Raw genomic sequence first — 17,045 nt, forward strand, 5'->3', positions numbered from 1 at the left:
GATGGGCTATCACCAGCAGGAGAGTGAATTTGTGTGGGGGGGTGGAGGGTGAGAAAACCTGGATTTGTGCTGGAAATCACTTTAGATAAGCTATTACCAGCAGGACAGTGGGGTGGGAATAGGTATTGTTTCATATTCTCTGTGTATATATAAAGCCTGCTGCAGTTTCCACGATATGCATCTGAAGAAGTGAGCTGTAGCTCACGAAAGCTTATGCTCTAATAAATTGGTTAGTCTCTAAGGTGCCACAAGTCCTCCTTTTCTTTTTGCGAATACAGACTAACACGGCTGTTACTCTGAAACCTGAAAAAAAAACCTTTCTTTCCCAAACAAGCATTCCTTAGCTCAACCACCTTCTGTGGACAGCTCTGGTTGTGAGCAGTTTGAAATCTGCCTTTTGCTTTAGAATAAAATAATTAACCTATTGTTGGTTTGTGTTTGGCAGAAAGGTGTCAAAGGAGACACTCCAGTGACCTATGTGCGTGCAGAGTATAACGGTGTTATCCTGGGTGACTCCCTGAAAATTGATGTTTCTTCAGATGGGACAGTGAAATATAACTTCACCACTAGCTTTGAATACAACTCTGATGGGCCAAACTCTCTAGATGACATCGCACACAAACCCTTATTCTGTAAGTAACTGTCACTCTAACTATCCATTCATATTTTCCCAGAATGAATCACTAGAGAATTGAAAGGAGCTCTGGCCGTGGGGAGCTCTCAATATTCCATCCCATCTGCTCCTAGCAGGAGTCACTCATTAGAGAATGGAGTAGAAGCATTGCTGTGGGGAACTCTCAGCGACAGTACTCTATTCTCATCCTCGTCCAGCAGGACTTGCTTGAGAATGAAGTCTGAGCACTGGCTGTGGGAAACGCTCAGCTACTCTATCCCCGTCAGTCACTGGGGAATCAAGTAGGAGTTCTGGTTAAGAGCTAATACACTTTTTAAGCATCCTGAATGATCTCACTGTTTCCAGCTGCTGTTTTAAGGGTGATTGAGAAACATCTCCAGATTCTATGTTTTTCCCCCCCCAGTGACTGTGATTGAAGTTTTACCAAAGGAGAAGAAGCAGAAGGAGGAAAAGACTGTGGCTCTTGGTCAGGCTGTTGTGGATCTTCTACCTCTGCTGGAAGGTGTAATGTAGAATTCATACTGTGTCCACATCCACCTCTTGCTCTCACAAAGCTTCTTCATTGTAGCTTCACTTCTGTTGACAAATAATATCTAGTGCTGTCTTTAGAAAGTTGGATTATATGGGGGGCAGATAGCACAGTTTTTCCATTGAGTGAGTGATTTCACTACAGGAAGGCTTCAGACTTTATGCTGATTCTGTCTTTGTTTCTTCACAGGACAGTGTTCATTTAGAGCAACAGTTCCACTGCATCCAATTCCTGGCTCTCCACTAGAGAGCTTTCACCCAGATGCCAAGGTATTTGGAATTTCCCAGGGCCATTCACTCAATAATTCAACTATGCAGCTATATGGTGCAATTTAAATCAAAAGCTATGAATATTTCTGGAACTATGACTCAGCCATATTGCAAATTATGTATACATTATGGCAATACATATAAAAATTTGGGGCCCTGTCCTTCTCCCATTGATTACAATAGGAGCAGGATTGGGTCCATAAACCCTAATATATGCTGTACAAAAAACTACATTGAAAGAGCATTAATGTTGCAAAGTGAAGCACTGACAAATCAGAAAATGGCCTCATTTAAGATGCCTGCATAACCTTAACTCTGTCCCTTTGTGCAAACAAAATATTACATGGTCTTTTATTATTTTATCATATACTATTTTTACTACAGGATCCCTGCCTTATTCAGCACACTGGTTGAACAGTGTTCAGTGAATGAAGCAATGATACATAGTGAATTAGGAAGTGTGTCTAATTTTAATCCAAATTCTGTTTACAATTACCAGTGTAAATTCATTGAAATCAATGGACTTTAAATTTACACTGGTGTATCTAAAAACATATTTCTGCCATCAGTAGACAGGTCAATTGGTATGTAATAAATGAGGCAAGTGCCAATCACACTGAACAGTGAAGATAAATATTCAAAAGTTACTTCATTCACTGAATGCCATCCATCCTATATGTGATCTTGTGATTAAATACTGTGTAATAATGTATATAGATAAAGGGCTCAGTTGAGGTTGCTTGTGTTAACTGTGGCATCTCCTGAATATTGAGTGATTCATTTTGCATCCTTAATGATCTTTCAACACAGCTAAGTTTTATTTAACTTTTCATTTGTTTATTAAGCAGTGACTGTGAGAGACATGGTCCCTGTCCTGAGAAGCTTACATTCTAAATAGAGAAACATTACAATTTGGACACAAATCATTTAATTGCCATAAGATTCATTTAGCACACAGTAATGCCCATTTGTTCTTCATTTGAATCAATGAATAAAATAATATTATAGATTTCTAGCTTAGGCAGACCTCTACTCATTTCCTCTGCAAAGACAGATGCATGTAACTGTTTAATAACTTCGCTGTTTCCAGTGGAATGTCACTTCAGTTTGCTCTTGTTTTGCAGTGTAGCCTTGAAGTGTCAGTGTCCATCCAAGAGCCCCTGCTTTCTGTATCGAAACTTTCAGGTGGCAACCTCCTCAGGGTTACATTGGAGGCTGCTTATTCTGTCCCTGAAGTGTTTGTTCCCACAGGACCCCAGCAAAACTACATGGTTTGCTTGCAAGTACCAACTGTTGGAGAGGTGGGGAACTGTCAATGAACTCTTTGTACATGTCCCAGATAGATCTTTGCTTCTGTGGTTGTGGTTTCTAAGATGTTAATCTGCATGAGTAATGAATGCCTATGCCTATTATGTGAGTATGTCCAACCGTTTCTGTGGCCACATAACTATATTGATATTTGTCAATGATTTTTCAGCTGTTTGTGTATGTATATTTCTGTGACTTAGATCAAGCCCATTGCTGCCTGGTCTATGCGTCTCCATGGCAACTCCCATGTGCATGTGTGTTGAAATGGGTGGGATTTTCCTGTCTCTGTCAGTTCATGCAGTTTGATGCTTATACTTTGTAGCTTCTATACCTGTGTGGGCTGGAGCATGTTTTCCCAGCTGTGTTGCTATAATGCTGCTTTTTACTTGTTGGTCACACTTCACTATAGTGTTTACTTGCTTTTGCTCAGACCTCTGAATGAAAATCCTCTTCCTCTCTATCTCTCTAGAAAGAGTACCCCTTGATGTTCAAGAACGGTATCCTGAAGCTTGGTGGGGAAAAAGAGCCAATACCCCGGCCAAAAAAATGGCCCATTAGCAACATCCTGGCACCAGGAGCTCAAAACATTCCAGGCTCTTTTATTGTTGGTGGCCCCTATGAGGAGGAGGATGGAGAGCTCAACAAAACAGAGGTGAGGAAGAAATGACCTTGAAGCAGCCGGGAGAGAGCCCGAGTGCGTAGCAAAACTAATGACTGAAGACCTACTTTAAAAGATACAAAACAGGAGAAATGGGAAGCAAGGTCTGGAGGAGGAGACCTGGTGCTTGTCCAAGCACCATCACAAGCCAGGCTGCTGGTGACACAAATAAATCTAACTTTAATTGGCCCCAGAACTGTAGTAACCGTTACTAACTCATTTTGTTCACCTGCTGATTGTTTCTGAGTGGAGTCGAATTCTGCAATAAGTTCTCCCCTTGGAGGAGATAAGCATTTCACTGCTAGGCTAGGCACTGCCCATCCGTTGGAACACAGTGTACTCTGTCAGGGTGTGATTTGAACATCTGACTCTTTCTCCTAGGACAGGGAATTTAGGATTCAGGCAGAGAGCATAAAAAAGAGAATTGTTTGGGACTTGGAAAGACGCTGTTACCTGGACCCTCCAGCAGTACTCAGGTAAGAAAACAAAGGAAAATTCCCTGGGCAAAAAGTGATGGGGATGGGGAAGAACATATGAATTTCCAGACTGTGTGAGCCCTATGATTCATCTATTTCAGTATCTGTCTCTGGCAGTGACCAGCACCAAGTGCTTTTGAGGAAGGCACAATAGACCCCACTATAGATGTGGGGTAATCTGCCTAATCCCTCATAGAGCTTGTTTTAAATCCTGAAGCATGAGGTTTTATATCCCTTTCAGTACTTATAATAGTGAATGCTAAAAAAATTAAAAGTCTGGATATTTCTGTTTATCCATATAAATATCCAGTCCCACTGAATCTTGCTAAGTTTTTGACCTCAGTGTCATACTGTCACAATGAGTTCCATAGTCCAGTTATACATTATGTGTAGAAGTATTTTCTTGTATCTGTTTTGAATTTGCTACTTTTCAATTTCATTGAATGTTCCCTTTGTTTTTGAGCTATAAGACAGGAAGAATGGACATGCTTACTCTACCTTCTCTATAATTCATTATTTTAAACTTTTGTCATATCTGCTCTTATTAATCTCTTTTCTAAAGTAAAGGGGAGAAAAGAAAGAAAAACTCCAACATGTTTCAGACTAATTTGACAGTTAATAATAGATCTATATCAAATGTGCCATAGATGCAGATGGCATTGTACAGTGAATAAAATGTGCCAAACAAATGAGAGTCACAGCCCCAAAATGCTTGTTTTCTAAAGTCACAAAATGGTTTGTTCTGTCCAGTGCAAAGGGTCCCGAACAAACAGAGTGGAGTTTGGTCTTTATAGTTGGATGCTTTTCAGGAGGGGGAAGGTGGTTATATTCAGGAGTGTTTTGAAAGAGAGGGAGGACTTGGCTCACATTAAATGGAAGGCTATTCCAGGCATAACAAATAGCATTAAAGAAGACATAAGATATCATCTGTTATAATGAACTTTCCTCTTTAAACCTGACTAGCTCTCTCCCTGCCCTAAGTGATCATCCTAGCTTATCAACAGAAAACTATCCTGATGCAAAGATAGGAGGAATAGTAAGAGGCCATCATGGCTGCATTGGGAGTTCTTTAATGACCTGAAAATCAAAAAGGAATCCTAAAAAGTGGAAACCTGGACCAATTGCTAAAGATGAGTGTAAAAGAATAGCAGAAGCATGTAGGGACAAAATCAGAAAGGCTAAGGCACAAATTGAGTTATGCCTAGCAAAGGTCATAAAAGGCAAGAAGAGGTTCTATAATACATTAGAGGCAAGAGAAAGGTGAAGGAAAGTGTAGGTCCACTACTTGGTGGGGAAGGAGAGCTAATGGACAACACAAAAAAAGCTGAGGTGTTTAATGTTTTTTTGCTTCAGTCTTCCCTAAAACATTAATTATGACCAGATGCTTAACACAGTTAATATTAACAACAAGGTGGAAGGAACACAAGACAGAATAGGGAAAGAACAGGTTAAAGAATATTTAGGTAAATTAGATCTATTCAAATCATCAGGGCCTGACAAAATGCACCCCTAGGGTACTCAAGGAACTAGGTGGAGCCATAGGCACCGACTTCCCCTCTGCCCCGTGAGTGCTTGACACCCCCCTCACCCCAGCCCCATCCCTGCCGCCCCTGCACCACCCTTGCCCCGCCCCAATTCCACCCCCTTCCCTCAAGTCCCCACCCCTGCCCCACCTCTTTACCACTTCCTCCCCTGAGCATGCCACATCCCCACTCCTCCTCCTCCCTCCTGGAAAGTCCTAAGCGCCGCCAAACAACTGTTAAGTGGTGGGCGGGAAGCGCTGGGAGGGGAAGGGGGAAGGGTGGGGATGCGGCGCGCTTGGGGGAGGAAGAGGTGAGGAGAGGGTGGAGGCGGGGAGAGCTTGGCTGCCGGTGGGTACGGAGCCCCTGCTAATTTTTCCCCATGGGTGCTGCAGCCCCACAGCACCCATGGAGTCGGCGCCTATGGATGAAGCAGTCTCGGAACCATTAACAATTATCCTCAAGAACTCATGGAGAATGTGTGAGATCCCAGAGGAGTAGAGAAGAACAAACAAAGTACCGATCTTTAAAAAGAGGAAGAAAAAGGACCCAGGGAATTATAAACCAGTCAGCCTAACTTTGATACCAGGAAAGATACTGGAACAAATTATTAAATAATCCATTTGTAAGCACCTAGAATTTGTGGATGACACTAGGCTAGCAGGGGTTGCAAGCACTTTGGAGGACAGGATTAGACTTAAAAACAGTCTTGAGAATTGTTCAGAATCAACAAGATGAAATTCAGTAAAGACAAGTGCAAGGTGCTACACTTACACACAACTACAAAATGGGGAATAGCTGGCTAGGCAGTAGTGCTGCTGAAAAGGATCTGGGGGTTATACTGGGTCACGTTGACTGTGAGCCAACTATAGATGCAGTTGTAAAAAAACTTAATATCATGCTGGGCTGTATTAACCAGAGTGTCATAAGTATGACCTGGGAAGTAACTGTTCTATTCTACTCAATGCTGGTGAGGCCTCTCCTGGAGTACTGTGGCCAATTCTGGGTGCCACACTTTAAGAAGGACATGGACAAGTTGGAGAAGGTCCAGAGGACAGTAACAAAAATGATAAAAGGTTTAGAAAACCTGACCTATGAGGAACAGTTTAAAAAAACCTGGGCATGTTTAGTCTTAAGAAAAGAAGACTGAGAGGGAGCCTGATAACAGTCTTCAAGTATATTAACGACTGGTGTAAAGAGGCCAGTGAGCAATTGTTCTCCATATCCATTTGAAGGTAGGACAAGAAGTAATGGGCTTAATCTGCAACAAAGGAGATTTAGATTAGATATTAGCAAAAACTTTCAACTATAAGGATAGTTAAGTACAGGAATAGGCTACCAAGAGAGTTTGTGGAATCCCTAGAAGTTAGACAAACACCTTTCAGGGATGGCTTAGGTATACTTGGTCCTGCCTCAGCTCGGGATGATGGACTAGGCGACCTCTCAAGGTCCCTTCCAGCCCTACATTTCTGCGATTCTATCCTGTGATTCTATTCTTTGTGATTTTTACAGCTGAATGCTGTGATAGCACAGCCAAAGCACTGCGATTTACGATGGAGAATGAGCCATAAGAGCTGATGAACTCTTAAGGAATAACATTCCTGTTTTCATGCAGCTGTCCCTGCTAATAAAAACTGAAAGTTAGTATAGAACATTTCACTGGGGGCATTGGTAGATTTTTTTTTTTAAAGAAAAGTATTCTACCAGTTTTTCTTTCCATAGAGCTTACTGTAAATGTGTAGCCTCACTTTCCCTAAGTGGCACAAGCTAATCTCTGGACTGTTTTTCTATGTCTCAATTGTCTCATTTGGTGTGGCAGCTTACAGAAGCGCATTGCAGAATGCCGGTACTGGCTAGTGGAGATTACCAGGGTCCCTATGGTTACTTCCACCAAAGGGAAATCTAGCAAATTAGACAAGGTAAATATGCCTAGAGGTTTGTGTATGTGCGTATGATTGTATTTTGGTGCTATTTTCCATCAGAGGTTCTGCTAAGCTAAGAACAGTTTCCAAATGGCAGAGGTGAGTTAGGGAGAGCTAGAGGCTTTGGTAATGGAGTAATAAGCCTTACAGAGCTGTCAAACAAATAGCAAGGTTTCAAGTTACAACACAGAACTATCTTGTTAGTGCTCTTTAGTGACAGGTTTCAGAGTAGCAGCCGTGTTAGTCTGTATCCACAAAAAGAAAAGGAGTACTTGTGGCACCTTAGAGACTAACAAATTTAATTGAGCATAAGCTTTCATGAGCTACAGCTCACTTCATCAGATGCATTCACTGGAAAATACAGTGGGGAGATTTATATACATAGAGAACATGAAACAATGGGTGTTACCATACACACTGTAACGAGAGTGATCAGGTAAGATGAGCTATTTTACCAGCAGGAGAGCGGGGCTGGGGGGTGGGGAGGGGGACGTAACCTTTTGTAGTGATAATCAAGATGGGCCATTTCCAGCAGTTGACAAGAATGCAGACGTCCTCCTTTTCTTTTTTTAGTACCATGGCAACTGAAGAGGGATTACTTGAGAAAGTAACTGCTTGGGAAAGTGATTAGCTGATCTTTCCTTTGGCCAAGATGTTCCTTGAGCACCTCTCAGATGTTCAGGATCCTAAACTGGCCATATGATTTTGCAGCAATGACTATGTTCTCCTTGCCCCATACAGGACACTAAGCTCCTCATAACTCTAGCAAGACATTCTGTTTCCTAATCAGATGGTGAGTGCCTTTAGAGGCTTATATTTTTGAGTGCCACGGTACAGCCCACCAGGAACAGAGCACTTGGCTTCACTAAGAAAATGTGTCCTTGACCTGCAGAGATTGGAATAATATTGGGTATGGAAGGACTACAGCATATTCTTTCAAGCTGACATAGCTTTATGCCAGCTGGGGAAACTTCATAGACAGGACACCATTGATATAACTTTATTTTATTAGGAATTGGTGCAGTACGCAGAAGCCTGCAGTGATGGCCTAAAAACCTTGCAAAGAACAGTCCTGATAAGTCATTTAGCTAACTCATGCCTGGTCTTGTTTGCCTTTCCAGGGAGATGATGATGGACAGATTTTCTTCCATGGCGTGGCATACGTCAACATGGTGCCTTTGCTGTACCCTGGTGTGAAGCGCATACGAGGAGCTTTCCGTGTATTTGCATATCAAGACAGTGAGGTGTTTGGGAAGGTGAGAATGGGCTTGTACTGTACACTGCAGTACAATCTCCTCGTCCATCTATGTTCATGCGTCACATGTTTGGGAGCAGTCAGGGCTATCAGAATGGTACTTTAGGTTTGCCTTTACAATAAAGCTGGCTCTGAGGCTTCACTGGATTTCCAAGTGCTCCAGGGAGAAGTAATAAGACAAGCTTATTGGAGCAGTTTCCTAAAAGAGCAGATTTATTTCCTAAGCCATAGTATGAGGCAGACATCCTGAGCAATGGGTTTTGGGGATTGAAGGGACCCTTAGGACATGACTTTTCTGCGCTCCTTTCTCTGGCAGCAGCTAATCAGTGTTGTAAAAATCCTCCTTCCCCCTTATGGTAGGTGTTTTCCCACCACTTCCTAGTGAGGCAGGTCCTCCCTAGGAAAATTTAGTGGTTACTGGATCAGTGTAGTTACCAATAGGGATGCTCAAAAGGTTTTAATTTAAATAAAAGGACCACATTGAGGTTGTAATTCATACAGTTTTTTCTGTTTTAGTTTCTCTTCTCCCCTTCACCCCAACCATGTTATTTAGGCAAATATTAACATTCATGTTTCCCACAGTAATAATAGAATGTTGAACTTGTTTCCATCTTTGTCCCAAAGCAGGAGAGACGCACACACACAGGAAAGTAATTTGGTTTTACTGGTCCCCTCGTTCACCTTAACTGTTGACTGAGGATCATAAATATCCCAGGTGCAGTCTAGTAGCTGGACCTGGATGAAAACACCAGCCCTTTCCTGTGTGAGTCACACAAACTTTGTCCTTCTAGGAGATGTATTATTGAAAAGCAGGTCCAGGCAGACAGCTTTCCTTTAGTCTCTGCTCTCCACAATATCCCAGCAGTGCTTTGGTGATGTCTTCTTTCCCATATGGTACTCCTCCCCGGGTCACAATTATAAAAATACATTGTAACTTGCAAATAAAACAACACATGCTCTCTCTGTCTCTCACATTCTCATTTCCTGGTCTCCTTAATGCCATGGGCTGGACCTTATGCTTGATGAGAGCTGTTGTCCAGATGATGTAGCTAATTCAAACCAACCTAAGTTATTGCACTAACCATAGCTTTTAAATAGGTGCTAAACTGCACGTGATGTAACCCTCCTATGCAGAGATAAAGTGTTATTTGAAAAGGCAACCTCTGAAAAATGTTTAGTGATAATTTAATGATTCATTGCTGTGCTCTAGCATGTGAAGGGTTGAGGCAAGAAAGGTGATGTCCAGTCCATCAATCTGCATTTCTTTTTTTGCCTCAATTTTATAATTTCCTTCTTTTTCAGACTAAGTGTCTATTCAGCATTTTACGTGATCTTGGGCATCAAGCCAATCTGAACAAATTAGGGCCAGTGATCGCAGCAGCCAGCTCCCCTCATTCAAAAGCTATTCCCAGTAGGAACCAGAAAGAGGATAAAATGACCAAAGAGAAGGATGTTCTAAGAAAGGTAAGTGTAAGTTCAGACCTCACTGAAAATGCCAAGGTCAGGGCAAGCTGCAAAAGGGAGAGCAAATACACCCAAAGCTGGTGATTAACACTGAAGTTAAGCTCATCAACCAGTCACAAACTGTACTTCTGATCCCCCGACACTGGTTATCAAGAAGCTAAAAAAGAAATCACACAGCCCCTTTAGTGCATTCCAGTTCTCTGGCTCCCAATCAGCACCTAAGTCCAGTATAGTGAGAAGTTATTTAAAAAACTCCACTCACGATATAAAACGTTCTTCTGACCCCAAAGGGTCAGCCACGTTACCAGGTCAGTATAGGTTTGGTTCTTAACCGAAATACTACGCTGCCAGCCAATCCTTTAGTGTCTAAAACTAAAAGTTTGTCATAAAGAAAAAAAAAAGAACAAGAAGAGAGTTGTTAAATGGTAAAGCACTCAGATACATACAGAGACTTCAAAGTCCATATATCAGGTTCTTAGCAATATTGATGAGATTGCTGGCTTGAAAGTCCCTCTGGAACACATCCACAGCTGGATGGGTCATTCAGTCCTTTGTTCAGAGCTTCATTTGTAGAAAAGTTACTCGAGGGTAAGAAGCAGGAATGAAGACAAAATGGAGAAGATGCAGCTGCCTTTTATATTCTTTTGCCATGTGGCTTGTACTTTTTGTGTCCCAAACACAAGCTTCACAGCACATGGCATGGAAAAGCCTCAGAGTTTTCTGTCTACCGGTGTGCCCCTACATGCCTTGCTATCTCATAAGGTGTATCCCTTGCCTTCTTTCAATGAGTCAGTTGTATAGCTGATGACCCTTGATGGGCCATTGAACAAGCTGGGCAGGGCTGATGCCAATCTGTCTGGGGGTGTTACCCAGATACACAGCACAAGTTTGGAAATAACAGATATACCCTACATATCTATAACTCACCATACAAAGGTGATGCAAACATATAAACAAGATTATCTACTTGGCAAATTATAGTATTTTCACAGATACCTTACATTGCATATCTGGTCAGATTCCTTGCAATTTTATAATATGGTATCAGTAATAATCAGTAATACATTAATCTTGAGCACTACACATTTGAGAATTATTAGATTCAAGATGATTTGTCATTTCCAGTGTATGCAGCAGATAAATCTGCGGCAAAATATTACCACTTTTAAATCACATCTTTGTTCATTGTTTTTATATTCTGTGCTAAAAGTAAACCCTATGATGACTGTTACAGGGTAATCATTTTTGTGCATTTGGTAGCACATTGTGTAAAGTCAGTTTAATGGTTTTTCCCATTAAAAAGATGCTGCAAACTGTATGGTCTGCTGTGCTGGGTGCTGCTGAATCTAGGCTATCTGGCACAGTAGACCACTGAGTAAAGAGGTCAAGGTGGGAGGGGGACACCCTGACATAAGCCATCCTCTAGGTCTCTGCAGGCATTTTGTATGCTCTTGTGCTAGTCTTCAGAGAACTAAAATCTCAAAATATGTAAAGAATATGAATTTTTTTTCATGTATTGAGCCTAGCATATCGCAGGGACACTTGTCTTGCAGGCTGTTGTCTCCACCGCTGGGCAATGAAGTTAAAGCAAATTTCTCTTTCATCTCAGGCCACAAATACAGTGTTTGTTGTCAAAAATGTCCATTTGGGGTCTCTTGCTTGTCCATCTATAAACACAATGTTTGACTAACAAATAAAAAAAAACCCAAACAAAAAAATTTGATTTAGTTGGGGATTGGTCCTGCTTTGAGCAGGGGGTTGGACTAGATGACCTGAGGTCCCTTCCAACCCTGATATTCTATGATTCTATGATATCACAAAGCGTCCCACATATTAGATGCTGCGTCAGTTTGTATAAGAGAAAGCAGGTTTGCGGAGCTCAGAAACTTGGAAACGTTGCATGTTATAGGACAGAAGGGAGGCAGGGGGCCAGCTAGTATTCCTTCTTCCTGAATGAAAAATCATCATCACTCTGAATTTCCTAATACATGATGCATGAACCAAATCTAACATTGAGAATGGCATGGCTATTTAATATTTATGGCTTTCAAAACTGTAGCATGGTAAGCAGGTAATAAACCTCTGTTTTACTGCTCTCTTGGTGTCACAGGGACTGGATTAATTTTGGGAAGTGTGAGGATCTTTGAATACTGAACAATATAGGCCTTCTTTCTCTTGCTAGATGTCCACTACGCTAAAATCTCAGATGTCAGAGAGTGCTATAGAAACTGAAGCAACAGTGTGTCAGAACCTGGAAGGACAGGTAAGTGTGTGCTTTAAACAGATGGAAAGAATCTGTAGACTGTCATTGTGTAAGTTCCCATAGCCCAGATTCCAACATCATCTACATAATTGACTTCTGCTAGGAGAGCTGAGGACTGGGGACTTTCATCTCTTTTGCAGCTACCACAGTGAGATCTCTCCAGTGACATCTGTGCACACATTATCGTTCAAGTGGGTCAAAAATATCGGGGACTGAATTTAGGAGGGTTCTTCAATAGCTTTCATATTTTGGCTTCCTTCTCAATAAATAAATAAATAAACTGGTTGCACACACTAAATCTCAGAGGAGATTTTCTCCAGACCTGTGCATTTCTCTAACTGGATTTTGCTGTGATATAAAATCTTGAGGGCAGATAAGAAAACGAGCTGTTACTCTATGATTCCAGCAGGGTCCTTGGTAAACATCTGACATTGAGCTAAGGGTTTAGTCATGGCAGCAGTGACACTGAAAAATGTGACACTGAGAGAGCAATGTCTGTCTTCACAGCAATATGTAGATGCAGGGACATTCCTGGTGATGGAAATAGAGCTGGCCAAGGCCTTGGTACCAAAACGATTGCCGGAGGAGCTCGCCAGCCGGTACGTAAAGGCGTGACTGTAACATTGGAGTCAGTGGTTTGACTGTAAGCTCCTCAGGCCAGGGACTGTTTTGTAATGTATCTGTTAAATGTCACGCACACTTGTGGTGCTGTGTAAATAATAATGGGCCTGATCCAAAGTCCACTGAAATCAACAGAAAGAATTGCCTTGACTTCATTGGGCTTTGGATCAGGCTCATTAAGAACAGGGAACTGGTGTAGGCTTGGAAGTCAGGAAGATAGATTCACATTTCACCCAGCCGCGTACGGTTCTTTTTAATGTATAATTTATTGAATAGGAAAGAGAGAATACTGAAAACAGATAAAATCCAACATGTGTGGAAGAAGAGTCTCATAAACTCTCTCGTTGCACAACTGAATCAACAGACCTAAGGGAACAGCACGGGGGGCAGAGAGATAGGAGAGGGTGTGAGAGGAGCCACTTAGACTTGGCTGAGGGGGTGGCAGCCCACTTCAGGCTGGGAAGGGTGGTCCCAGCAGTTCCTACCTACTCTCCAGGCCTCTGGGTCCCGCTGTTGCTTCCACCGCTCTCACTTCCACCACCCCATGCCCCCTTGTCCCCCCATCTCCATGCACAAGGTTACATGGGGGCAGAGCCCATGCAATAATTCCTTTGCAGGGGCACTACGCCCCACTGCCCCTGGAACAACACAGGAATTGCCACAATTCAGTAGGTCATTGGCCTACATAAACTGGTATGCTGTAGCAATGGTCTATGTCTGGTGAATGAGAGGAAGTTGAAACCCCTTTTTAATAGTCTTCAGTGTAACTTTGTTTACACCAGTTCTACTTCTGGGCAATTTGCTGAATTTGGTGTAATTGGTCCTGATTTATACTGGGGTAAGAGAGATTGGAATTGGGCTGAGGAAGCGCAGCCAGTTGTATAATGCTGAATGTTGGGCAGGAGGTCAGACTAGGTGACCACAGTGGCCTTGGGATCTGGGAATCTGGATTTTGGGTTTGAAATCTGAATCTATTCTGGCCCTGGATGGTAATCAGGTTACACCCAGAAGCGTGCTCATCTAATTGCAAATGTTATTCCTGTGTATGTCAATACTGAATCCTTTCTGGACTCATGTTTAAAATACTGTGAGTTCCACAGTCAGCTTCTGTGGGCTGAGTTAAAGATTCTCTATCAGTCTAAACTTGTATTTCCAGCTTTATTTGCCTGATCATTGACCCTTAACAATATTTTCACAATGTTCTCTAATAATAAAGTAGATAATGCTGTACAGTTTTCATTCCTGTCAGTAGTCATGGATTCCATGAGACTGGTATTGACAAACATACAAGATCTGACATGTGGGGGTTTCATAGGACAGCAGGTGGGTAGGTAAGTGGGGTAGGGGATGTACTTTGAATATTTGTACTGATGCTGAGCATTTTCAGAGACCAGCCCATGGCAATGCACAGAGGTGGGTGCTAGAGATCAGTTAACCCATTGCAGGAATAGAAAGGGCCAAGAACTAGACACTAGACTAGATAGTACAGGACAGTCAGATTTGTGAAAAGAGCCTAGGGACTTTATTCGTATTCATACTAAGCCCCCTCTACACCCTTTAAGGTAAATGAAAATCAGGCCTTGGGCCTTTAGTGAGGTGTGAGACAAGAACTAGTTAGCTAAGAAGTCATCATGAGCCACACACACTGAATGTAGAGATTTTTGTCTGCAGCAAGTTGTTCTTGGTCTATGGTATGTCTACCCGGCAGCTGGCAGGGTAATTTCCAATTCTACTTGAGCTGGCACACTGAAAATAGCGATGTGGCTGTGATGGCACGGCAGCAGCTCAGACTAGCTGTCCAAGAATTTACCCAGGAGGTCAGGCAGGATTGTACTTGGGCAATTAGCCCAAGCCACCACCCGTGCCATCACGGACACACTACTGCTTTTAGCATGATAGCTCAAGTGCATGTGTGTCTGGCTGAGTTGGGAATTGCCCTTCCAGCTGCTGTCTGGACATTTCCTGTGAGGCTTCATAATTTCTCCCATGATCTGATTGTTTCTGTGCCTTATCCCCATAACTGTAACAGGCCAATAACCCTAGAAATACTTGGGTCCAGGACAGATTGGGGCTGCTTTCTGCACATTGAATAGCTTCCTTCTGCTCTCTCTCACACAGAGTTAAGGAGATGATTCCTCCACGCCCTCAGCTACCACGCCGGAGTGCAGGAGCTAAGAAGGTAGGTCCTTTCTGTGACTGTTTTCCACTCCACAGGTGTCTAGTAACCCTCCACGATCCTCGTTTTCAGATCAACACTACCAAGAAGTCAGTAGTAGAATGAGCTAATAGGGCTATGTCTATACTACAGCCTGTGTCAACATAATGAATAAACCACCCCTCTGAGTGACATAGGTTACACTGACATAAGCGCTTTTGTGCACAGCGCTATCCGACATAGCTTCGGCTGTTCACAGAGGTGGTTTTATTATGCTGACGGGAGAGCTCTCTCCTGTTGGCATAGAGTGTCTTCACCAGATGTGCTACTGCAGCAGCACTGTACGTGTAGTCATGCCCTAAGATTTGCAGGGAACACGTTCCTTTCTAGAGGAGAAACAGAATGAAGAAAGCGTTTAGGGATGTATTTTGTATATGGTACTTGCATCACACCTTTAAGGAGCTCCTCCCCTAATCTGTGTTAGCTAGACTCATGGAAAATCAGAGAGGGAGGAAACAGCAGTAGTTGGGTTTTAAGTGAATTTAATGCTGGTGAAAGGTGTCAAATTGACAGCTCTAGATACTGACACCTTCTGTTTATCCCCAGAACAGTCACAGCCTGGGAGAGGCAGGGCCAGCTTCACCTTTCCGACAAACCAGTGTGCCTCAGCTCAGACCTGGAGGGTCCCACTTCTACCAACAAGAACTGAGTTCAGTTTCACTAAACCCACTCAATCCATGGCCTCTCTGAGATTGCCAACGAGTCCAAGTTTTGTGGGGTTTTGTGTGAGATATGGCCACTTGTTTTCTGGAAACTGGACTGAGACCACTGACTCATTTCCCATAGGTCACCAAACAACTTTCAGAAAAAATGACTTTTGATCACGGTTAGCTAGGATTGAGTTTGAACGTGTGCCCTAGAAATGAAAGATGTAAGATAACTGATGCCAAGTGCTGCTATTGAATCGACTTGTACTATTGTGTCTGGTGTAGACAGAATGATATGTTTTGATAACAGCAGTAGTTGGAAGCTTCTGCCTTTTATATGCTAGAGATTACAGACTATGCTGCAGAGTCCATGACTTTAAAGTGGTCCTGACAAACAAAATATATTTTATGTAAAGCCTATTATACTACCATGGAAGAGATGATAATGTCTGATATACTAGATTATGCTGGAAAAATAAAACAGGAGGAATATCTAATTATAAAGGAGAAAGCTTCTATTTATACACAGACACCTTAGTAGTTATCAATCACTGATGGGAAGGATACGACAGGTTAATTGAGTCTGAGTCAGTCGTACTTAGCAGGAGGAGTGGTCTCTGTAACATAAGTCAGTTTCAAGCTTTGTACTAGAAGTTACCTTTAAAGTCTGAATCCCAAGGCCGGATTCCTGTTTCAGCTCCAGCTTCTCTGTTTTCTAGGCCGTGGAAGATTACCACAGTCAGATCACTAGTATTGCTGGAGCCATCCTGGATGAGTACCATGAGCTGTTTGGGAAGCAGATGGTTGATGGTGGTGTAATAGATCATCACACCCTGGAGGAACAGAAATGTCAACTGAACTATGAGCTCAACAGCTCAGGAAAATACTTTGCTTTTAAGGAACAGCTGAAGGCAAATCCTCCATTTGTATCTCTTTGATTGCCTTGTCATTTCCTTCCTGACTCTTTCTCTTCAGCAGAGAGCTTCTGTACTTCAATAGGAACTTTAAATGACAGGTGCCACCTTACTGCAACTGAGGAATCCCTTTCAAATAGTCAGTACCTGTTCCAGCAGGAGCATAAATTCTGAGGTTTCTGTTCTAATGGGGCAAGCAGTTGTCCAAACTTTGGCTGCATGTCAGGAGAATCTTTTCTGTCAGTGGGGTACAGCTCCAAGCCTGGACTCACAAAGGGCATGTGTTTGCACCACATTTCTAGGCAGGTTTAGTTTAGTTTCGAGCTAAAGAAAGGAATGGATAATCAGCT

At 42.5% G+C, this 17,045-nt stretch overlaps 1 protein-coding gene across 1 annotated transcript in view; it reads left to right on the forward strand.

The window, feature by feature from the left end:
- Nucleotides 1–17,045, forward strand: part of CFAP70 (cilia and flagella associated protein 70) — a 42,330-nt gene that overhangs the window by 7,340 nt on the left and 17,945 nt on the right. The window contains exons 2-14 of the mRNA XM_073362608.2: nt 446–632; nt 1,038–1,136; nt 1,353–1,432; nt 2,557–2,733; nt 3,210–3,392; nt 3,780–3,874; nt 7,214–7,313; nt 8,438–8,572; nt 9,874–10,035; nt 12,218–12,298; nt 12,806–12,897; nt 15,038–15,098; nt 16,501–16,692. Coding sequence (XP_073218709.2) covers nt 446–632; nt 1,038–1,136; nt 1,353–1,432; nt 2,557–2,733; nt 3,210–3,392; nt 3,780–3,874; nt 7,214–7,313; nt 8,438–8,572; nt 9,874–10,035; nt 12,218–12,298; nt 12,806–12,897; nt 15,038–15,098; nt 16,501–16,692 — 1,644 coding nt within the window. The remainder of the gene's footprint in view (nt 1–445; nt 633–1,037; nt 1,137–1,352; nt 1,433–2,556; nt 2,734–3,209; nt 3,393–3,779; nt 3,875–7,213; nt 7,314–8,437; nt 8,573–9,873; nt 10,036–12,217; nt 12,299–12,805; nt 12,898–15,037; nt 15,099–16,500; nt 16,693–17,045) is intronic.

The sequence above is a fragment of the Lepidochelys kempii genome, chromosome 10, assembly GCF_965140285.1.
Source record: "Lepidochelys kempii isolate rLepKem1 chromosome 10, rLepKem1.hap1, whole genome shotgun sequence".
Classification (NCBI taxonomy): domain Eukaryota; kingdom Metazoa; phylum Chordata; order Testudines; family Cheloniidae; genus Lepidochelys; species Lepidochelys kempii.